A 15,165-nucleotide genomic window follows, 5' to 3' on the forward strand; every position below is an offset into this window, starting at 1 on the left:
AAGCAGAGTGAAAATACCTTGTTCCAACATGTTGCGACCATCCATCCATCCATCCAAGTTTATAGAGATCAAAACTTGAGATTGTCTTTCAAGTAACAAACCACTTCTTGCTGCACCACATCAAACAGAAAACGCACATCACTTGAGGGACAGGGGGATCTCAAAGAAAAGGGCTGTATTCGTGTTAAACTGAAGTTGTTAAGGAACCTATAATCAAAGAAAGAATGATACATCCAGCGGCACCAGGGAAAAAAGCATACCAGAAACTCAAGTGGTGTAACTTAACTCCGTCGATGAATAGAACCGGCAAACTTGCAGCTATATTCACAACCCAAAATCAGCATTCGGACGTGCAGATAAGTTTCTGAAGTCGAAGATGGGAGGGAGTACCTGGTGGATGGGTTGAACGTGTGTAGATCATGAAAGCTATGGAGGCAGCCAGGGCAGCACTTTTAGCAAGCCAGCCAGGCCCAAATAGAGCGAACGCTGCAACACCAATCGCTGCACAACCTATTTGTGCCATGAACATATTGTACTTCTGCACCACACTACAGGTTGTCAGGTTTCATGCTACTCATCTAATGCAAAATTAAATTACTTTTACACATTTACACAACTTATGCATTCTTATTTCATTATATATTTACCATCAGACTTTTATAAATTTATTTATTTATTTTTCTAAATTATCATTTAACACATTGGCCTTGAAACCCTTTTACCAAAGTAATTTTAGTTCACTGTCGTATTTATGTAAATATTAATTAAAAACACAATAATTTTAACTACATATTTTTCTATAATAGAGATAAGTTTTTTTACTCTTTTATTGAACTTTTAAGAATTGTTTTCTATTAAAAAAATGTCATGATAAATTATATATATATATATAAAGAAAGAAAAGAAGATGAAAACACAAGCAGAGATCAAAATCGATAGTTGTGGAGGTTTAAGATATGGGTGTGAAAAAGTCAACTCAACACAAAAAAATATTTTTTACTCAACTCGAGAAAATTCTACTCGAATTAATTTCTAGTTGCAATTTTATAAACTCCATATAACTCAAATAACTCTAATATATGTATATCACATATGAAAAAATATGAATATATATATATATATATATATATATATTGTATATAGTTATAAAAAATCACTTAAATTATAATCAAATAATATCATAGTAGTATACATATTTACAATTAAATTTAAACATAAACTCTAAAATTCGATACTACTCGACTCGAAAAAAATTTCAAGTCAACTTTGAGTTGTAAAATAGGATTCGTTAACTCGAATAATTCATTTTTTTTTTTTGCCTGACTCAACCCGATCGAACTCCTAATTTAAGTAACTATAATAAAACTAACCTCGATATTGGTGAGTGTCGGGTTTGAAAGTTATGTATGTCGACAGAGTGGGGAGTTTTGCTATGAGGCGTCGAAAATAAGACTAATAAATAACGTGATCGGTGAAAAAGGTATCAGGTTAAAGCGGAACAAAATGTTATAATGCGAAACCGGAAAAATTATCAATGTACTAACATAACAAGTTGCACCTGAAATATTATAAACAATAAGAAAATAAATCATAGCAGTAAATGTTATGAATATCGTTAATAATTTAGGTTGCGTCTAAAATGTTATCAAAGTTTAAACTGATGGGGTCAAGTGGCGGAGCCACGACTTGGACAGGTAGGCATGTGTCTACCCTGAAATCCGAATTTTCTTCGATTATTTACTTATTTTAATGATGGTGCCCACCCTGAATTTTTTCGTGCCCACCATAAAATATGAGTTTTCTTCGATTAGTTACTTATTTTGCGGATGATGTCCACCTTGAAATTTTATTTATACTCGTCCCATTTAATAATTGGCATAATACAATAAAATAACTCTAATATTTGACAGTAGTGTCAAATTTATCCGTATTGGTTTTTTAACATTTGTGCACTCATGTTTATTTTTTGGTCAAAAATAAAACACGATGGATGAAAACCGTCAATCAACTTACGGTCAACGTCGGGTGTTGACGAATCACACACATGTAGAGAAAAAAACTGATGTGGACGTCCAGGATTTCGAGATCACTAACATGGCACTGCCACATCATATTTAAAAATTATTATCTATATTTTTATGTTATTATTTCGCATCAATCACAGAGTGACACGTGTCACTCTCTAACCCACCACAATGCTCCTCTTGTCGAAGCATACAATTAGAATAGGAAAGGAATAAAGAAGAGAAGAAGCAAATAACTGATGGAAGCAACAAACAAGAACATCACAGAGTAATGCGAAGCGATATGGAAAAGGAGAGGAAAAAACAATAAATTCAAAGTTTGGAGACAACTCTCGAGTGGACCAAGAATCAAATTATCATCAGGAACTTCACCACCGTGGTACCTCCCTTCTTGTTTGGTTTTAAAAGAAGAAACTCTAGGAATTGCGAAAACCCAATAGAAAACGTAGTTGAAAGTCGTCAAATAGTAAGAAGCATTGTTCATACCAACAGCAAAGACGATAGCCCAAGTAAAGATCGTAGAAGCAGCAAAAGGAACGCAAGCAAAAATGAGCCGCTCCAAAGCCAGAACAATCGAAGGGTTTTCAATCTGAATCCACTTGAACAGAAGCGAGGCCCAGGCGTCGATGAAGAAATTCGTCTCGATGCAAAGAAAAGTCGCGAGGATAGAAAGGGGAACCGAGTTCAAGGTATAGTAAAGAGAAGCGCTTAAGAATAAAGCAATCTGAGTAGCGATGAGAGAGAACCAAACGCCGAAGAAAGCGCCGGATTTGAAATTGAGTGAATTGACTATGTAAGTGATCATGAACCCCAAAGTCAACATTACGACGACAGGAGTACCGCCGATGTTGAGGAGGAAGGCGGCGCATAGGATGAGGGCGATGGCGAGGCGGGAGTTGTGGGCGAAAGAGGAAGGAGAGAAGCGGGAGTGCTTGAGGGATCGAGAGGAGGAAGAGGAGGGGAAGAAAGGGAAGCTGGATTTGGAATTGGGATTAGGGTCAGGGTTTGGGTCGTGATCGTCGGATGAGTAAACGGAGGAGGAAGGGTTGTCGGTGAAGGAAGAGAAAGAAGGGGTGCTGATCGACACGAGATGTAGGGGCGGAATGAGCGGGATTAAAGCTCAAGCGACATCATTTTCGCCGAAATTTTCGTCGGATCAAGCAGGTGACGGAACCAAGAGTGGGCTTTGTGAGTTTAGGGGGCAGGATGTAGGAAATGAAGGAGAGAGGTAAGGGATAAAAATTGGAAATGAAAGAGGTGATCAGATCAGACCATGTTGGGGAATAGCAACACGTGTCATTCTGTGACTGGTGCGAATTAATAACATAAAAATATAAATAATAATTTTTAGAAATGACGTCACAGTGCCATATCAATTATTCGTTGACCTGATGACCACGTTAGTTTTTTCTTCTACGTGTGCGCGCTTCGTCAGTATCCGACGTTAACCGTCAGTTGACTGACGATTTTTATCTACCGTGGGTTATTTTTTACCAAAAATAAACGTTTAGTGCACAAATATTCCAAATAAATACGGGTAAATTTGACACTACTGTGAAACGTTAGGGTTATTTTATTACATTATGCCTTAATAATTTTATGTTGTTAACATATGTGTGCCAACCCTACAAAATATTTCTGGATTTGCCACTGATGGGCCTTAGACATTTCTCGAATAAGAAAATTAGTTAAAAACTGAAAATGTTATGAATATATATATAAGAAATACGGTTGAAACTAAAAATATCATGGTTCACTAAGAAATAGATTACGATTTGGAATGTTAATATTTTTATTAATAAAATGAGTTGCGCCTAAGAATGTCATTGTTCACTAAGAAATAGGTTGTGATCTGGAATGTTTATATTTTATTAATAACATGAGTTGCGCCTAAGAATATCATGGTTCACTAAGAAATAAGTTACAATCTTGAATGAGTTGTGTCCAAGAATATCATGTTTCATTAAGAAATAGGTTGTGATATGAAGTGAGTTGTGCCAAAAAAATGTCATGAGTTGTGCTCAAAAATGTCATGAGTTTTGCTCAAGAATGTCATGTTTCATTAAGAATTGGGTTGTGATCTGAAATGAGTTGTGTCAAAAAATGTCATGGTTCACTAAGAAATAGGTTACGACCTAGAATGTTAAAATTTTTATATAAAAATTCGAAAGTATGGATATTTTTCCACAAGTATCAATATTTTCAAATTAAAAAAAATGAAAAATGAGAGAAGATAGCAAAGTATCGATACTTTTGCACAAATATCAATATTTTTAAATTCAAAAGTTAAAATATTATTTTTTTTAAATTCAAAAGTATCGGTATTTGTAAAAAAGTATAGAAACTTTACACCCTTCTTTGATTTCCTTTTTTTTTAAAATTCAAAAGTATCAATACTTGTGGAAAAGTATTCATACTTTCAAAATTTTTTAATCCGCTTACAATATCTCGTATGTGTCGATATTGACCTCAACTGAAAGATAAATTCTAATACTACGCCTTTAATTTTATAAATTATGAAAATTTTTAGATTAACTATCCGAGAATATCCTCGAACATGCTTATAAACACTTGCAATATGGGATGAAAAGTGAGGTTTGTTAAATACCACAATAAATTGGTGTAACAATTCAATTTCTCATGAATCTCACATTTTGTAGAACGTGAGTTTGTTTAACCTGTTATTAAATTGTATCCTCTAAAACTCTGAAAAGTGTTTGCACGTTGGAGTCGTATCGCGCCTTATAAAACATAAGATTTTTACACACATTTCGTAAGATGTGAAGTAATACTACATGCGTAGTTTAGGGAATATTTTTTCAATTAATACTATTTGGGGTTATTAGTCTAATAAATAAATTTTTAGATTTTTTAATAAAAATGTCCTGATACTTTTAGTTATTTTTTCATATAAATTGTTGAAGTTTATATTTTATCATAATGTATAACATTGTTATTTAATTGAATTTATTAAGTCCTTCATTAGTTAAGAAAAGTATAATTTAACGAGAGTGACATACCCGCAGGAGAGGAGGGTGAAGCAAAGAGGACAGCACAAACCGCCCCGAAAGGAGCAATCGTCATTGAAACCCCTTTTGGTGCTAAAATCTGATCCATCTTTCCCAGTATCGCCATTGCAGCGAACGCTCCTGTTCATCAAAATTATCATACATTGGTCCTCATAACTTCATTAATCAACATCTAACTCCTTAATCACTCCCTCAATTTGCATTCTTCTCCAGAATCTTAACTTATCAGCGGTGATGAACTAACCTGCAGAGGGCCAAAGGACGTCGCTGAGTGAAGGAGCCGGAGAACTCTTCTGAGGTTTCCATGACTCCCAGAGATCAGACGAAGCGACGTTGCCGCTTGAAGCAACAACCACCGTGTATTCTCTTCCCTTGTTTTTTTCTCAATTTCCGGTTGTTTTTCTTTCAAACGCGAGAGATCTCTCCACACCAATCTTCTTATTTCGGAAGAAACTATGATTTCCTCTGAGCAACAATGGAGAGAGTGAATTCAGAGATGTTGAAGGTGTTGATACGGCCATGACATTGCTTTGAGGATAATAGTGATTGGCCATCTCTTAGTTCTTTCAATTCCGCCGCTGCCACCGCCGCCGCGGTCGTTTCCCCTAATATCTACTTAATTAATTCTGGTGGTTATGAAGGAACATGACCAAAAGTCAAAACAATTGCATAATGTGAAGGGTTCTCCAGTGGGGAAATAGAGGTGAACCGCAGCCTTTTGGAGGCTTCGAAAGGGCATTCATTGGATAAGGCAAGACGACATTGTCCCTGTTTTCTTTTTTCCCTTCGAGGCTCCCTTGTTTTCTCAGGACTTTTTGATTTAAAAGGTTAATATACTCAAATAGCCCTCAAACTACAATACCCTCTATATATAATCCCTCATATTTGTTTTGTAGTCAAATAAGCCCTTAATCTATTATTTATACCCAGAAAAGCCCTTAATCTATTATTTATACCCAGAAAAGCCCCTTCTTATCTGATTGACACTTTTTATGCTTATGTTAGAGGATTTACTCCCATTTGCCAGCACCCCCAATATGGAAGGGCATTGGATTCTTAGTGGAGAATTAACTTCCCCTTTATTCCTCCCATTTCTTTTTGTCATAATTGTCCTTAAGGTGGTCTCGAAATCGGGTTCCGACTTAATTTGGTGTGTTGGAGTCGCCACCGATCATTTTAAATTGGTTGATCGTATACCATAACTTATTGTTGTCCTAATCTACGATTTACCGTAAATTTGTCAGATTCGGGAGTCGATTATAGGAATATTAGCATCTCTGTACTGCCCTTTCGATACCAATTTGATTTCCCGATTGTCTTAATTACGAAAATTAAAAGTTAAATTAAAATTTAAAAGTTCTATCCGAACTACTTACTTTGACGAATTTTAGAATAGCCTAAAAAATATGAAATTATTTTTAGATAAAAAAAGGTTAAATTAAAATATAAAAGAAATAAGTAAAAAATAAAAAATGTTAAGTTAACAATATAAATATTAAAAAGGATTATAATGAAATAAGTTGAAGTTTAGAGGTCAAATTGACGCTAAAAGTGAACTACGTTAAGAAATAAAAAGGCTAGGGTACCAAATTGAAAAAATATAAAAAATATGTAGACACCCGTTTTTTGATTGAGATTAAAATATATATTATATTTATTATTATATACTATACTATAGTATGATTATTATTATTATTACTATTAATATCATTTTATTTATATTTTATGCAGGCCAACAAGTGACAATTATATGTCCAGAGTATACACTCACTGCCCACACAGCCAACTCCAATTAGCCTTTGTGTCAACGACAAGATCTTATTCTCACCAACAGCTCGGGCCATTTCAATCGAACTCATCAAATCACATGCACCAAAGTCAAGCAAAATTAATGATTTTACCTAACCCATCAACATCATACCAAACGCAAAGAAAATGCAGATGCATCCAAGGAGATTCGGTGAAGATTTCAACAATAAAATCGAAGAGGAATCGAGAAAAAGGAGGGGGGAGGAACATTCGGTGAGAACAAAAAAATTATCAAGAGAAGCGAGAGAGAAAGAAAAAAACGAGAAATTTTCACCAACGATAGAGGGGTCTTGGTTTTCAACAGAAAAGCAAAGAAGACGAGAATTTTCATTCACCCTTCGAAAAGCCAACAGAACACCATTGTAGCAAGAATCTCACTTTTGTATTAAAAAAAAATCGAAAGCAATAGAAATACAATTTGGGTTCAAGGTTTTTTTTTATTGTTTTCATTTTCCGTTTTCTCTGTGTGTGCATGTGTGTTTCAAAATAAAAAACCAATTGAAAAAGGGAGGAAAGAGATTTTACCTTAGTGTTGTGAGCTTTAACTACCGGAGTGATTGTCCTGATGTTTAAGGGGCTAGGTGGTCGGTTCCAAAACAATGAGTCTTGAGTAGATTCTAAAAGGATTCGGATGAGAGGATTAGATTAAAGCAAAATAAAAATATAAAATAAAGATTGAAATATAGTTTCGATTTAGTTTACCTTATGGTGTTTGGGTCTTTACTGAAAAAGATGGGAGTCATCGTGAGGAGAGCATCGCCGTTTAAGAAATAGGGAAGGGTTTAGCAAGTCTTACCTGGTTAACGTGGTATGTGGTCGGAGCAAGGAACATCCTTCGGAGAAGCTGCCGGCGTTGTGAGTGTTAACCTTGAGCTTCTCGGGCATGGGAAGTAGAAGAGAGAGTTGAGATTTCTTTGAAGTTGAAAACGGCCGGGTATTTTAGTTTAGTATTAGGTTTAGGCTAAAGTTAGATTTTATATTAAAATATTTGGAACAATTAATTTTTAGCTCACTTGTACATTTACCTTGGAAACTGATTCTTTGTTCATATATATTTGTTTAATGTGTCTGTAGGAAGAATAGCTTAGTTGGATTAGTATATATATATATATATATATATATATATATATATATTTAAAATTATTGGAGTATATATTATATTTAATTAGCTCATGCATGATCAATTTTAATATATTTTTATTATATTGGATGCATACTTGTATTTACTTTTACATTCTTTATATCATTTATTTAATAAGTATAGTGGTCCATTACTTGTTCATAATATGCGTACATGTTTGTATGATAGTATGTATATATGATTAGTTAATATAAATTCATATAGTACCTTACATATATTTGTGTATCCTAGATTGAATTAAATCTTTATATTTTAATATTGAGTATTAGTTATGGTTCAAATGTTCAAAACTTATTTATGGTAATCATATATAAGATATAGTTTATAATCTAAATAAATGCATATAATTTTTGTATTAGAATGTCATGGTAATTTTCATGAGTTAAATAATCATTTGTTTTATTTAATTATATAATTTTTGTATTAGAATGTCATGGTAATTTTCATGAGTCAAATAATCATTTATTTTATTTAATTAGTTTTTGTATGATATCTTCATGTGCATAACTTGACATTATTACATGTTTTAGTCCTTGTTTTAATTTGGTTTAATTGTAATTTAGCGTTCAGGTTTTTGATTTGTTGCATTTTAGTTCTTATAAGTTTAACTACTTATTTTATTTTATTTTCTTTAGGTTATTAATCTGAAGTAAATTAATTAAATTCCAATAAACGGATCATATTTTAACTTGATATTTGATTCAGGATTTTCACCATTTACGACAATGTATAAGCGACACAGTACCAATTTTGGGTGCTGTGGGGGTACTAATCCTTCTCCACGCGTAACCTACTCCCGAACCCGTTTTAATCGAATCTTTGGTAAACGCAGACCAATTTTTGTCTTAAAAAATGTTTTTTCTTAAAAATTGTTTTTAAAAGACATTTTTAGGTGTTCAACCTACCTAACCCAAAGGTTGATGGCGACTCTTTCAATTTTATCCAATTAATTCAAAATACCCAATTTTCCAAAATTAAAAGTCGTAACATGTTTTTTTTAAAACAATTATACGATTGTTCCCGTCGAAAAACGGTTACGACAGCTTGGCGACTCCGCTGGGGACATTTTTTTAGAGAGTCAGTCTGTAAGTCGCTTGCACATTGTCGTTTGATAGAAATTATGAGTTCGAGTCTTTAGTTAACATATGATCATTTTATTGAAGTTTTTAATTGATTCGTTTTATTATTGTCTTATTAACATTTTTATCTTTGTTTTCAGATTTGTTCAAAGTTTTGTCGAGTAGTTTCGTTTTCCTTTTGAGTCAAAGGGCTGAATGTTCCCCCTCTTAAACATCACCGACATTTGCATACCATAAGATCAATTACAAGTTTTGTCCCTTTGAAGTTGAGATGAAAGCTTAACCTATGTGAGATAATCTGTTTCTCCGTACGGGTTTTAGCAAGAAATCTTTGGGGTTCATATACATTATGTCTATGTGAGATAAATTGTTTCTCCGCATGGACATAAGGGAATGTATCCTCTCGAATTGAACTCAATCCGTACGAGCCTGTAATGGGCCAGGATTGAGGGTTTGGTAGCCCAAGGGGGCACCAACATTAAGGACAATTCGAGTACCTTTTTTCTGTTAGAGCCAAAACCATGCATATATTGAACCGTAGAACTGTTACCCTAGGTATAGACATATCGAACCTCTGACTGTCAGTAGGTACCCAAATTAAGTATACACAAAGGAGAAGTGTTTCAGAATCTTTCTTTTTGCTTTAAATTTTCTTTTCGAATAAAAGCATGCGAACTAGATATCATGCGGTTAGGATCATTTCTTGAAATAGAAAGCATGTTCGGGTATGATTATTATCTATTTAAAGCATGCTTGGGTAGATATCATGATTGGGTAGGTGTTATATTTATTTGTAGATAACATATCTTAATTCTATTGATTATCTTGCTATTACTAATTCATTTTTTCCTCTTTTGTTTGTAATTCTAATTTATTTTGTTTGCTTGCATTGGCATTTTTGCATAATCATCATGAATAAAATAAAGGTGTTGATTAACCAAGTAATCATCATATTAGAAGAGCGATCATTGCAATGGAAAAAAGTTTTCATAACAAGGAAGAACTCAATCCAGCTGTATGAGCTTGGTCGGAGGAAATGCAAAAAGTAAAAGGAGATAGTTTGCCTGAAGGTTATGTATCGCAGCTATCCACGGATGTCAATGCTAATCTCAAGCACAACGATTTACGAGAATTGACAGAGATTTGGGAAAGTTGGAGAACACCCACCAAAGAGAGGTTTTACAAGAAATATGGTGACGTAGCGCAACTTCTTTATGTAAAGATGGATAAATCATTGCTCAAGGCTCTAGTCTGATTCTGGAATCCTGCGTACAGTTGTTTTACTTTTAACAAGCAGGAATTGACACCAAAAATCAAGGAGTATACAATTCTGTTTAATTTCGAAAGCATCCACGTGGATAAAGTTTATTCCAGACCTCCGAAAGTTCAATCCTTCGAGAATAAACTGGTAAAGATTACCGGTATAGGTGAAAATTGGATAGTACAACACATTTAACAAAAAGGAGAAAGCCAATGTTTTCCTTGGCATTATCTTAAGAAGGAGATACTCGAGCATATAGATGAAGATAAGAGATTGGACACATTTTCTCTTGTCATATATGGTCTAGTAATATTTCCAAAGACTTTGTTCCATGTGGAGAGTGTTGTTGCAGATTTCTTTGACACATTGGAGAAGGGTATAAATCCAGCACCAGCAGTTTTGGTAGAAACTTTTCGATCCCTAAACAATTATCGAAGATTGGAAGGGGGTCGATTTGTAGGATGTGCTCAATTACTCACTGTATGGATTCGCAGTCACTTCTGGAAAGAAGACAAGGCATCATACCATCGTTTTTCTACGATGTACTCACCTTTGAAAGAATTTCTGAGCAAAGAGTGGCCAGAAGGGTTACCAAAGAAGAAATGGATAACAACTTTCAGTAATTTACAAGACCAAGATATTGCTTGGTGTGTTCCCTGGCTTAGATATATCGATATTTTATTTAGATATGGGGATCTTGACCATGTCCCTTTGCTGGGATTATGGGGAGGAGTCAGCTATGCCCCATTAATGGTTCTCAGACAATATAGAGCTCGACAATTTGTTCCAGTAACAAGTGGCTTAAAGGAATCTGAAACCACTTATCGTGGAGACCATTACAAGAAGAAAGCACGGGATCTATCTCTTGCCTAGAAAAGAACCTTTAGAACAAGAGCTGTGTCTGGAGATGTTATGTATACACCCGACTATGAGGCTTGGAGATTTACAAGGACGAATGAAAATGTCCCTTTGCCAGATCCAGGAGGAGATATCCCTTGGGAATAACTTATCAAGGTGGTACATTCACAGGTTGAGATTCTTACTGCCGTGTTTGAAGTTGAAAGGAAAAAATGGGACAAAGCAATGGAAGAAGCAAGACAAGAAAAGTTCATAATAGATCCTGATAGGGGTCTCCATGTTAAACAATGTGATTTGTTGAAGAAAGATAAAGAGAAAGTCAATCTCGAGCTGGCTGATTTAAAAAGGGAATACCGCAATCTACAAAAGGCAAAAAAATATGGGTCTAGCAAGACATCACAGTAATGGGCTAAAGAGTTAGCAATTGAGAGGCAATGAGTTCAAAGTCTGGAGGCTAAGAACAAATGCCAACTTAGGAGAATTGAAGCCGAGAAGAAATTACGGGACAAATAAAAGCTGAGAAAATAAAAGTGACTAAGCATCTTAAGATTGGAAGCCGTAGAGTCAAGAAATTGAAGACTGAGAAGGAAGCTGTATTGAAGGAGTGGGAAGCAGAAAAACATCGAGTCAGTGGTTTGGAAGCTGAGATGAATAATATACTCGAGGAAATTGAAGCCAGAGATCAGAAGATTCAGGAATTAGAGAAAGAAAAAGAACAAAAGAAAAATGAAATATAGACTGAGAGACAAGGATGAAACCGAATTCTTGAAAGAAAACAGGTCGAAATTGGGTCTTGGATGCAAAGATTTCAAACAAAGAGCAGGAGAGTGGGGCAATTAACCGAAGAAATTGAAGGTTTACAGACCAGTTATGAAGAGGAGTTGAATCGGTCTCGATCTATGAATGGTGAGCTAAAAGATCATATCTCACATCTTGAGGAGTCCTTACTTCAAATGCAAGTGCCACCTGAATGGATGAACTTAAGGCTTACCCGTGAGGAGAATAACTCTTTACGAGAGCAAGTTAGAGGGCTAGAGAGTGAGTTTCAACGCTGTCGAGTACACATTACCAATCTCAAAAGGAAAATTACTCAAGTTAAAGAGGGATGGAAGGATACATATGAACACCACCGGATGTTGGTTGAGGAACGTGAACGCATGATGGGCGAAACAATAGCACAAATTAGTGAGGTGGCCCATTATACACAAGAACTAGCCAACATGGCTGAAATTATTCTGTTTTGTACTAGTTTATTATCTGAATATGGGGAGAAGGTCGTTGGGATCATGAATGAAATTATGGAATTAAATAACAGAGCCAAACCGTATTTGTAGAATTGATATTTCTTGTAAAGATGAAAGCTCTTTTGTAAGAATGAAACTTTTCTAAGAATTGTTACTTTTGGAAATCGATACCTTTTGTATTTACATTTGCATATTTGCATAATATAGTCTTATATCATGCATTTGTAGTTTGTTTTAAACTATTTTACATGCATTCATTAAAATACCAAAAATAATATAAAATAGAATTTCCAATCATTGTAGTTATTATGGCATTCACTCCACACCCGTACGGTACTAGAAATACAACTAAGAAAATGGAAGCAAGAATGATCCAACTTGAACAAGAACAAAAACAAGCTCAAGAAGAAATGAGAGAGAGATTAAATAAGATGGAAGCAGAGATAACAAATTCGCAAACCGGTCTACTACAAAGGATGGAAGAAATGTTTAAGAAACATGATATATGTGGAAGGATCGCGGATGACCAACTAACATCATCCGAGAAAGATTTATCGCATCCTCCAGGGTTTGGACCATGAGCATCACATCCTGCGGGCTTACTTTTGACCCCCAGCACTCATCAGGGTTTACATCAGAATCCGGTCCTCCTCCTGGTTTCACACATATACACATCTCTGCTCACCCTTCGGTACCTCAAGAAGCACGACCTCATGTATATGTCAATAATGAGAATCAGCAGCACCACATGGGATCTGCATTCCCAAACAATTATCAGTCTGTTATTGAACACTTAACTCCAGATCTAAATGAGTTAACCGAAAAGGAAAAATCCAATGAACAAATAACTCAGCAGTTGAAGAAATTGGAAGAAATAGTAAAATCAGTAGAAATGATTGAACCGTTCTATAGGTCTGACGCTAGAGAGTTGAGCTTGGTCTCATACTTGATCATCCCTATGAAATTCAAGGTTCCTGAATTCAAAAAATATAATGGAACCACTTTCCCTTCATCTCATATTACCATGTTTTGCTGGAGGATGGCTGGTCATGTGAATGATGAAAAGCTGTTGATTCAATGTTTTCAAGACAGTTTAACAGGTTCTGCCGCCAAGTGGTATAACCAATTAACTAGGGCTCACATCAAATCATGAAAAGACTTGGCAAAAGCATTCCTAGAGCAGTACCAACATGTTACAGATATGGTTCCTGATCGGTAGACTCTTCAGAATATGGAAAAAAGAAGCAATGAGACTTTCCGATAACATGCCCAAAGGTGGCGTGATGTTGCTGCACAAGTCCAACCCATTTTACTCGAAAAAGAAGCTACTGTACTTTTTGTCAACACTTTGAAAGCTCCATACTTGCGGCATTTGCTTGGAAATACCACCAAAAATTTTGCTGATTTGATCATCTCTGGTGAGCTCATCGAAAATGCTATAAAAAGTGGCAAGATTGAAGTAGCTGAAGGGTCTAGCTCTAAAAAACTTGTATACCAGAAAAAGGAGAATGAAGTTGCAAGTGTCTACCACAAGAATACTACAAATAGTGTCACAATAACCTAATCAAGGGCGGAGAGGAATGACATGAACACCGCCAGAAATGATTTCAAGAGACCTTACAATGAGAGAGAAAAAGTATCCTTCATGCCACTACCCGTACCCTATTCAGAGATATACGCCTCATTATTAAAAGAAGATGTGGCACGCCCCTGCCGTTTTCAACCACCGTACCCTCATTGGTATGACACAAATGCACATTGTGATTTCCACGATGGAATTGCTGGCCATTCTATTGAGAATTGTTTTGCCTTCAAAAAGATAGTGCAAAATCTGATTAACACAAGAGGATTACAGTTTGACTCACCAGATGTATCAACATACCCACTACCGAATCATGGAGGTAAAGGGGTAAATGCAATCCATGAGGAGAATAGGAGGAAGGCAAAGAAAGACGTTCATGAAATTAAATCTCCCTTCAGTTGGGTATTCCAACAACTCTGTCAGGCTGGCATGATTCGACAAGATCCTAAGCCAAAGACCAACGAGTGTGGACACTATTGCAAATACCATCGAGAAGAAGGACATGAAATTCAGTTTTGCCCTGAATTCAGGGGGTTATTACAAAGATTGATGGATAATAAGGAGGTAGAGTTCGTTGAGGAAGATAAGGAAAAAAGAGAAAAAGATGTCTTCACGACAGAAAATTTCGAGCCCGTTCACAGAACAAGCAAGCCAGTGGTCATTACTGTGAAACCATCAACAATGAATTCTGGGTCGTCAACGCCAAAAGTTGTAATAACAGCTCCTTCACCATTCCTATTTAAAGACACTCGCAAGGTGCCTTGGAACTACACTGCCAATGTTTCATTGATAAGGGAATCTGGTTCTATAGAGAAAATAAAAGTAGTTGAAGGTGAAGCACCAGGAGGTAACTTGATGACTGAAATAGTGAATGAAGTTAGTCACTTCACAAGAAGTGGGAGGTGATATTCTCCCGAGATATCGAAAGAAGTAGACAAAGTGAAAGCAAAAGGAAAAGTTGTAGTGGTACCGCAGAAGATATTCAACGATGAACCCCCACCAATGATCAATGAGCCGGTAACAGAAACACAAGCTCAAGAATTCTTGAAGTTTTTAAAACATAGTGAGTATAGTGTAGTTGAGCAGCTACACAAGCAACAAGCACAGATTTCGATTATGGATTTGTTAATAAATTCAT

General features: G+C 35.4%; 1 protein-coding gene across 1 annotated transcript; it reads right to left on the reverse strand.

Annotated features, from left to right (window-relative positions):
• Nucleotides 1-22: 22 nt before the first annotated feature.
• LOC120126261 (transmembrane protein DDB_G0273707/DDB_G0273361-like) lies at nt 23-5,607 on the reverse strand. The gene is made up of 6 exons (XM_039144491.1): nt 5,484-5,607; nt 5,298-5,435; nt 5,041-5,173; nt 391-548; nt 213-318; nt 23-111 (listed from the first exon to the last, which is right to left on the reverse strand). Exons 1-6 carry the CDS (start codon nt 5,605-5,607, stop codon nt 69-71), a joined length of 702 nt encoding a protein of 233 aa, XP_039000422.1. The 3' UTR covers nt 23-68.
• Between the last annotated feature and the right edge of the window lie 9,558 nt (nt 5,608-15,165).

Source organism: Hibiscus syriacus, unplaced genomic scaffold, assembly GCF_006381635.1.
Source record: "Hibiscus syriacus cultivar Baekdansim isolate YM2019G1 unplaced genomic scaffold, ASM638163v2 tig00110457_pilon, whole genome shotgun sequence".
Classification (NCBI taxonomy): Eukaryota; Viridiplantae; Streptophyta; class Magnoliopsida; order Malvales; family Malvaceae; genus Hibiscus; species Hibiscus syriacus.